At 39.6% G+C, this 9,300-nt stretch overlaps 1 protein-coding gene across 1 annotated transcript; it reads left to right on the top strand.

Moving 5' to 3' along the window:
* The first annotated feature begins 924 nt into the window (after window positions 1-924).
* Window positions 925-9,274, top strand: smarca5 (SWI/SNF related, matrix associated, actin dependent regulator of chromatin, subfamily a, member 5). The gene is made up of 24 exons (XM_061057357.1): window positions 925-1,082; window positions 2,661-2,783; window positions 2,877-3,043; window positions 3,134-3,234; window positions 3,331-3,431; window positions 3,559-3,738; window positions 4,310-4,465; window positions 4,562-4,693; window positions 4,820-4,888; window positions 4,996-5,105; window positions 5,236-5,462; window positions 5,577-5,698; window positions 5,789-5,941; window positions 6,072-6,204; window positions 6,321-6,469; window positions 6,566-6,688; window positions 6,888-6,995; window positions 7,119-7,232; window positions 7,326-7,448; window positions 7,564-7,696; window positions 7,800-7,918; window positions 8,043-8,255; window positions 8,355-8,465; window positions 8,801-9,274. The coding sequence occupies exons 1-24, from the start codon at window positions 1,011-1,013 to the stop codon at window positions 8,864-8,866; spliced, it is 3,105 nt and encodes a 1,034-aa protein (XP_060913340.1). The 5' UTR covers window positions 925-1,010; the 3' UTR covers window positions 8,867-9,274.
* The last annotated feature ends 26 nt before the right edge of the window (window positions 9,275-9,300 follow it).

Genomic DNA, 9,300 nt, shown 5'->3' with positions numbered 1-9,300 from the left:
AATGATTGTTTTTGAAATTGAAATAACTTCAGTCTTTTAACTCAATCAACATAGCATAACGTGTTGTTATGGATTTTTAATGCATGCTATTACATTATATACACTGTGAATTTGATAAAACGAGCCCATTTCAAGTGTATATGCAGTAAATTATTTATTATTTATTTGTTATACATTAATATAAATTTTGTATTATTTATTTGTTTGTTTTCTAAGCGTGAATCAACCAAACCCAAATGCTCAGTGTTGTCCAAGCTTTCTATAAAGGAAAAAGCATGTGTTTGATGTATGGCTGGCCTGCGTGAGGATTTGTTATTGCTTCGTAGTCCCCTTCCTCTATTCAATAAGGTCTAAAGTCAATAAAAAGTCTAAAGTCAAAGTCATATTCCCCTTCCTTTATTCAATAAAGTCTAAAGTCAATAAAAAGTCTAAAGTCAAAGTCATATTCCCCTTCCTTTATTCAATAAAGTCTAAAGTCAATAAAAAGTCTAAAGTAAAAGTCATATTTCCCTTCCTTTATTCAATAAAGTCTAAAGTCAATAAAAAGTCTAAAGTCAAAGTCATATTCCTCTTCCTTTATTCAATAAAGTCCATAAAAAGTCTAAAGTCAAAGTCATATTCCTCTTCCTTTATTCAATAATGAACTGATTGATTATTCGGTAACTTAACATACTGGGAAAAAAAATGAATTGCGGTCATCAAAGCTTACATTTACGGGTTAAATCAATGGTTTTTTTTGGCATGTATACAGTTTGAGGTAATTTCAAACAGTCCCTGAAGGCAGCATGACAAAGTCTCGCGATAGACCGGGTAACGTTAGCGCGGGTGCTCCAGAAAACACTGCTAGCGCGAACGTGCTGCTGTAACCGACCGGGTGCGTCTTTCATTATAAACAACTTGGTTAGTTCTAATATACGGCGACGAAAGTTGTCTAAAAACTGACCCGGGAACACACACGGCACCGAATAACGGACAATAACATCTTAATCGTGGACGAAAAATCGTTAATAATGTCCGAAAGCGAAACCTGCGCGGAGCAGCGGGAAGAGCAGACTGAAGTTGAAGAAGCCGGAGGAGCGGAGGTAAGATGGTTTAATAAAATGGGCATTGTCTTCTCTTGGTGCTGCTTAGATCTTGAACAAACGTCCAAAGTCTTTATCTGTGACTCATTCAGCCCCTCACAACTAGTTTGTATAACACGAACACGTTAAATGTTCACTTCGTCAATCTGAATGCGGGCTGGTTAAGCTAGTTAGCTGGTGGCTAGCTCATAACAACAGAGTCTCATCCAGTCTGGACTGAAGCTAACACAGAGCAGCAACAAGGCCAGCCTGTTTCATAAGCGCTCATACTATTAGCTTAGCCCCACTCACCACCCATTCATTATAACATGCATGGTCCAAGTGGGCTTCTTGTTTATTATCGGGACAGGTAAGTATAGTGTATAATGTAAGTATGGGACAGCAACGCGCTCAGCTGTCCCATCTGCGCCTTTGTTGTCAGTGGGACAGAGCAGTTCTGTCTTTTGTGGCCGAGAAGAGATGATGCAGCGCTGTCTCCGTGCACCTTTACCCCCAACTTTCAATCAGTCAATCAAACTTTATTTATATAGCACCTTTCAGACTAATTAAATTGCAGTTCAAAGTGCTTAACACGAGTGCAGAAAAGTTATTGACAAAAAGTAGTTTATAAAATCATTGAGAGACTAATGCACACCAATAAGAATAAAATAAAATATGTATAAAAATAAAATACGACACATAAAAGCAACAAGATATTAAAATAAATACACAAGAGGAAAATATTTAAAATTGTAGTAGGATTAAAAAAAAACAAAAAAACTTTGCATTGACTTGACTTAAATCTTTGGAAATCAAAGGCGATTTCAAGTGCAAGGCCCATTCATCAAACAAACTTTATTGATCCTACGCGGGGAGGTTGTCACATCAGAAGTACAAGAAGAGAATAACAGTCAAGTATGCTTAGCATGAATAAATAACATTTAATTACAGGACAGTTGGATAAGGACCACCGCTATACACAAAATTAAGAATGGGCATACTTTACTTTACATTAATAATTATGCAAATGCAGTTCTTTACAAGTTATTACAACAATTTACAACTCTGTTTTTGCACATTTACATTCAATCTTCCATATTTTATCTTCCTATTTAAGACTAGTAATGTTTAGTTAAATGCTGGTTGTATATATTCACATTCTTCTTTTTGATATATTTTAGTACTTATTTACTTTGTAGTTAATATTATATTGTGTTTAGATTGCTAACATTGTGTTTTTACTCATATTGTGTGTTGGATAACCTGCTGCTGTAACGCCACAATTTCCCAGTTTGGGATCAATAAAGTAATTCTATTATTCTATTCAGATTTGATCATTTCAATATATGTGGGGTTAATTTTTTAGGCCTCCTATGAAAATACTTTTGATAGCAGAATGGAGTAAAATGTGTAACTCTAGAGCTTAGTTAAATGTTCTGTACAGAGGAGCTTCGGTGATATCACACATAAAAGTATAGTGTGTCCAGAGAGTATCCTAGAATAAGTCTAGTGTTTTCTTTTGTTTGTTTTTTGGGTTTGCTGTTATTAGAACACACAGAGAATAGCCCCAAAACATCAATGTTTTCTTTTGCTGCTCAGGAAAAGTCTGATTCTTCAGATGCTGGAAAAGAGTCGTCTTCAGATGCAGGTCCTGATGGACAAGATGCATCCTCCTCCTCACCCAAAGCTAAAGAAGCCAATCCTGGTTATGAGGAGAAAGTGGTAAGTACACCTTATGTTTTGCTTATGTTACATGGCTTGCTTTTACATTTTTTGATTAAGTTGTTAATCAAGACTGTCTCCCTGTTTACGCAGCAAACAGACCGGACCAACAGATTTGAGTACCTGCTGAAGCAAACAGAGTTGTTTGCTCACTTTATCCAACCATCTGCACAGAAGACCCCCACCTCACCCCTAAAGATGAAGCCTGGACGCCCTCGGATCAAGAATGACGAGAAACAAAACCTTTTGTCTGCTGGAGAGTGAGTACACACCCACACAGATTTATTTCAATTTAGGATGTGTACTCCTCTTGTGATTTTGACTTAATGTTTCATGTCTGTGTTTGGCAGCAACCGCCACCGTCGCACAGAGCAAGAGGAGGATGAAGAGCTTCTGAGTGAGAGCACAAAGACAACCAATGTGTGCACTCGCTTTGATGATTCTCCCTCCTGTAAGTAGACACCTGTTTTAATTCATTTTTAAGACTTATTGCGTATATCTATGATTAGATGAACTAACGATTGGCTATTTTTTCCCTCTCATCTAGATGTCAAATCAGGGACAATGAGGGACTATCAGGTCCGTGGTCTAAATTGGCTCATCTCCTTGTATGAGAATGGCATCAACGGTATCCTTGCTGACGAGATGGTCAGTGTTTTGGTCAAAACTTTTGGCTCTACATTGAAAGATTTCTGACGTGTGCTTTTATTGTACTTTTTTTATTCTACATTTTTACACTGTTGCACCATCTAACACATGCTCTTCTGCTTCTCAGGGTTTGGGGAAGACTCTGCAAACCATTTCCCTGTTAGGATACATGAAGCACTACAGAAACATCCCCGGTCCCCACATGGTGCTGGTGCCCAAGTCAACCCTCTACAACTGGATGAATGAGTTCAAGAGATGGGTCCCTTCACTTCGAGCAGTCTGCCTGATCGGAGACAGAGAACAGAGGGTATGCTGAGTCAGGTTTTTCAATTGTTTTGGAAAACAATGTAATTGGAAATAGTCGAAGTGATTTTATATCTTCAGCCAAATCTAAGCAAAGAAGACCTAGTTTTGGATTTTGCTGCAGTTTTTCTGCAGAAATACTTTTTTAGATGTGATCCAAACTATGCAGTTTGTAGACCTACAATCTGGCTGATGATTAGTATAGTACACTTTCAGCTGAGATAAAGGGTTTTGTATAACAGTTCAAAGATTTACTGACTTATTTAGTTTGGGATCATATCATTAAACCCGATTCAAAATATCCATTGATTAGAAATGTTAATTTTTTACCCTGGTTTGTAGTGAACATTACTCAAAAGATTCTTCTTGAGGTAGAAAATCGGTCACTTAAGTTTACTTAAGTTACAACTAACAAGCTTCACAAATGGAAGATATTTCATGTTTATGTGGTTGTTGTCCACCTAAAATTTAACTTGTGACAAACAGTGCGAATTCAAGAAATATTCTTTAGATGAAAGGCTGTTTCTTGTTAGCTCAGAAAGCCTAATAGGTAGTCATTTTTGCTTCAATTTCAGAATGCCCTGATCAGAGATGTGCTGCTGCCAGGAGAGTGGGATGTGTGCGTCACATCCTACGAGATGCTCATTATTGAAAAAGCAGTGTTCAAGAAGTTCAACTGGAGATACCTGGTCATTGATGAAGCCCACAGGATCAAGAATGAAAAATCAAAGGTTAGTCAGTCAAGTATATTTAAATAGTTATTTATACTTGTCAGAATTAGTTCTGCACATTTTTATTGATGATGCAATACCCTTTCTTCCCCTTAGCTCTCAGAGATTGTGCGAGAATTTAAGACTACCAATCGTTTGCTGCTGACTGGAACACCCCTGCAGAACAACCTGCACGAGCTGTGGGCTCTGCTGAACTTCCTGCTGCCTGATGTGTTCAACTCAGCAGAGGTAAGAATCCCCTACAGGGAATTTCACTACACCTGCTTGGTCCTTAATCATGCTCACATTCTTCTAGTCTGATATGAAGAAAACGATTGTTTTGTATTCTGTTACTAATTATATTTTTGCCCAAAGGACTTTGATTCTTGGTTTGACACCAACAACTGCTTAGGTGATCAGAAGTTGGTGGAGCGTCTTCACACTGTATGTATTAAATATCCTTATCCCGGCTTCCTGCCAAACTCTTTAAATTGTAAGTGTGTTACTATTTTTGGGTTAAAGCACCGTTTGACCTGCTGTTTTTCGTGTAGGTACTGCGTCCTTTCTTGCTTCGTCGTATAAAAGCAGACGTAGAAAAGACTCTGCTTCCGAAGAAAGAGATCAAGATGTACGTTGGCCTGAGTAAAATGCAGCGAGAGTGGTAAGTATCTTTGGTTATTTTTTAAGTTCATACATTCATTTCTGAACTATATTCTATACAGTTTGATTTGTTAAGGGCATTACACAGTTTACACCAGTGTGTAATAGAAATCAATGTCTCAACTCATCAGGTACACAAAGATTCTGATGAAGGACATTGACATCTTGAACTCAGCGGGTAAGACGGACAAGATGCGTCTCCTCAATGTTCTGATGCAGCTGAGGAAATGTTGCAACCACCCGTACCTGTTCGACGGAGCTGAGCCCGGTCCCCCCTACACCACTGACCTCCACCTGGTGGTAAACAGTGGCAAGATGGCGGTGCTGGACAAGCTGCTACCCAAGATGAAGCAGCAGGGTGTGTAGATGTTCTCCATGGATTTTCTTTTGGGAAATGAGAAACAAGGAGACACAGCTGCTTTTTTTTTTAAATTCTCCTTTGACTGACGCGACCAACTTTCCTTCTTTCCAGGTTCTCGTGTGCTCATCTTCAGTCAGATGACCAGGGTGCTGGACATCTTGGAGGACTACTGCATGTGGAGGAACTACGGCTACTGCCGCCTGGATGGCCAGACGCCGCACGAGGAGAGACAGGTATGGTGCTTGTGTATGGGATGAGATGTTGAGGCAGATTACAGTGGAGTGAAATGAATGTCGCCCTCATTAATAACTGTGTATTTTCAGATCTCTATCAACGCATACAACGAGCCCAACAGCGCTAAGTTCATCTTCATGTTGAGCACCAGAGCTGGAGGACTGGGTATCAACTTGGCTACAGCTGATGTGGTCATCTTGTATGACTCCGACTGGAACCCTCAAGTCGACCTTCAAGCCATGGTTTGTACTCTGAACTTCTTATTCAGTTTATAGCTGTAATAGGATCATATCATTTAAAAGTAGCTCTGGTGCTGTATAACTTCAGATGCAAGCGGCTTAGTCAGTTTTATCTTCATTCTGAATATTTCAGGACCGAGCTCACAGGATTGGCCAGCAGAAGCAGGTACGCGTCTTTCGTTTCATCACTGAAAACACAGTGGAGGAGAGGATTGTGGAGAGGGCCGAGATGAAACTGCGCCTGGACTCCATTGTCATCCAGCAAGGTATCTCATCATTCCCTGACTTCCTAGAGAAATGTTATATTGGTACATTACAGAAATATCAATTGAAGATTAAAGAGTTGAGCAAAACACAAAGTTGCCTTCTGTTTGTTTAACAGGAAGACTGGTGGATCCCAGTGCGAACAAGCTGGGCAAAGATGAGATGCTGTCCATCATCCGCCACGGTGCCACACACGTATTCGCTTCCAAAGAAAGCGAGATCACGGACGATGACATTGATGAAATCTTGGAAAGAGGTGAAAGGAAGGTGAGTCTGAATGCTTTATATAAAACAAATCTAATGACACACGTTTTTTTTTTTATTTGCCATTAAGTTAAAATTCTGCCCTTTGTTATTTACTAGACAATGGAGATGAAGGAGAAACTGTCTTCACTGGGTGAGAGCACTCTGAGAAATTTCACCATGGACACAGAGAACAGCAGTGTGTACACATTTGAAGGAGAAGATTATAGAGAGAAGAAAAAGGTAACTATTCACACTAGTAACTATTTACAACACAGTAATACATGTTCCATGCACCTGTGTATGTTTGAGAAAAATTCCTGTTACACGCTGAAGAAGAGCATCTGCTCGAACCGTTCGTGTCGCAATCAAAATACAATTTTGGAGCGCTGTCCTAATTGTTTTTCTTTTCCATGTTTCCCATATTTGATGCTTCACTCAGGTCATTACCAACTGGATCGAGCCGCCCAAGAGAGAAAGGAAAGCCAATTACGCAGTGGACGCATACTTCAGAGAAGCTCTGAGAGTCAGTGAGCCAAAAGCACCCAAGGTAGGAAAATATTACTATACTCACACTGTTGGGATAAAAGTAATGAATCCAACTGAATGTGGAATTTTCTGCTTGTGGCATAACTTTTTTTAATTTTTTAATTTTTTTTACTTAATCTTCCAGGCTCCTCGTCCTCCAAAGCAGCCAAATGTTCAGGACTTCCAGTTTTTCCCTCCTCGTCTTTTTGAGCTTCTAGAAAAGGAAATTCTCTTCTACAGAAAGACCATAGGCTACAAGGTATACAGTTCTTTCAAAAAGGAAACACACTTGTGATTTGCCACCGATCTTTAGAAGAGGAATAGATTTAGCAATGTGTTTGTGCCCCTTCAGGTTCCACGTAATCCAGAACTGCCAAATTCAGCCCAGGCCCAGAAAGAAGAGCAGGCTAAGATTGATGAGGCCGAGGCTCTCACAGAGGAGGAGCTAGAGGAGAAGGAGAACCTGCTACAACAGGTAGGCCATATCCTGCTAAATGCAATCATTTCACAATGGGCCACAAGTCAAAATTAAACATGCCATGTCTAGCTCTTCAATATGCATATGTTGATCAACTTTGCCTCCATTAAAGGGATTTACTATCTGGAACAAACGTGACTTCAACCAGTTCATCAAAGCCAATGAGAAGTGGGGAAGAGATGATATTGAGAACATCGCCAGAGAGGTCGAGGGAAAGACTCCAGAGGAAGTGATGGAATATTCTGGTAATGACTTGATTTATATTTCCTTTTTTTTGCCACAGGGCAAATCCAAAAGTTTTACTTCTGTGCATATTAAGTGATTCTCTGTTCGTGTTTGTTCCTCTAGCTGTTTTCTGGGAGCGCTGCAATGAGCTGCAGGACATCGAGAAGATCATGGCCCAGATAGAGAGAGGAGAGGCCAGAATCCAGAGGAGGATTAGCATTAAGAAAGCACTTGACTCAAAGGTAACTTCCTGTCAAACATTTGGGTATTCATTTCTTGTATAAACTACCTAGTTAACTTTATCTCATTAAGTTATGTTTTACTGATCTCATCATGATTCATAAATGGTTTCTCTTCTGTGCCCAGATTGGTCGCTACAAAGCTCCATTTCATCAGCTGCGTATCTCCTATGGCACCAACAAAGGCAAAAACTACACAGAGGAGGAAGACCGCTTCCTTATCTGTATGCTTCACAAGCTGGGCTTCGACAAGGAGAGCGTGTATGACGAGCTACGTCAGTGCATCCGCAACTCACCGCAGTTCCGCTTCGACTGGTTCCTCAAATCTAGGACTGCCATGGTAAATTTTAAACTTCTCATGTACCATCTTTTAATTCCTTTTCTGCATAATGTGTACAAAAATGCCTAACAATCAAAAATATGTTTGGTGTGAGTTTAGGAGCTTCAGAGGCGATGCAACACCCTGATCACACTGATCGAGAGAGAGAACATGGAGCTGGAGGAGAGAGAGAAGGCTGAGAAAAAGAAACGGGGCCCAAAAACCAGCTCAGTAAGTTGCTAACTTGGTTCATATTTGATCTAGGGCCAAAGATAGAATGACAAGATGTGTGGTACCTACCATTGAGTTCTCAAATGTTGAGTTGTCCCTGAATTTCTTTCTGTCTAAAGTTGCAGAAATATTGTATAGACTACAAATTTGCCCTGAAACGTTTGGCCTTTTTAATATTTAAATATTGTTGTCTGATTTACTCTGATATGGACACATTCAGAAAATCAAACTAAGTAGAAAGGTTACCTTCACATCCCCACCTTTGTCTGAAAGGAGTTTAGTTTTATTTCACCGCTTTTGAAGATTCTCCTGCTAATTATTTTTCCTCTACTCAGGCCCAGAAACGGAAGTCAGAGGGAACTCCAGATGGTCGTGGACGGCGAAAAAAGCTGAAGTTGTGAAGCTGTTGACAACTTGAATCTACTGAATACAGAGAGTGACAGCCAGCTCTGGTATGGTTAGTCCTAGTGTTTGTTTCACAGGCTGCAATAGTGTACTGTGTAAAACCCTCCGATGGACTGAACTCATTGTATTAGGTTTAGGAAGTGCTCCATTACAAGCCTGCCTTGTTGTCACTTAACCGAACGCTGCAGCTGTGCTGGTTTAGTTTGTTTGCTAGTCTTTTTTCTTTTCTTTTTTACTAGTACTAAATTGAAATACGTGTATTTATGCCTGTTGGTTGTACCACATTCCATTGCTCTATACAAGATGTACCCTTTTTATTTTGAAGACTGTTTTTTGTTCTTTTATCTTCCTATGTGAAGTAGAAAATGTCTTTTTGAACATCATAAATAAACTTCTTTTTTTTATATGTGTACACTCCAGTAAGTAAGAC

Source organism: Labrus mixtus, chromosome 2 (assembly GCF_963584025.1).
Source record: "Labrus mixtus chromosome 2, fLabMix1.1, whole genome shotgun sequence".
In the NCBI taxonomy this organism is placed as follows: Eukaryota; Metazoa; Chordata; class Actinopteri; order Labriformes; family Labridae; genus Labrus; species Labrus mixtus.
Note: the sequence above shows the minus strand (reverse complement) of the source record. Positions and strands in the feature narration are given on the sequence as shown.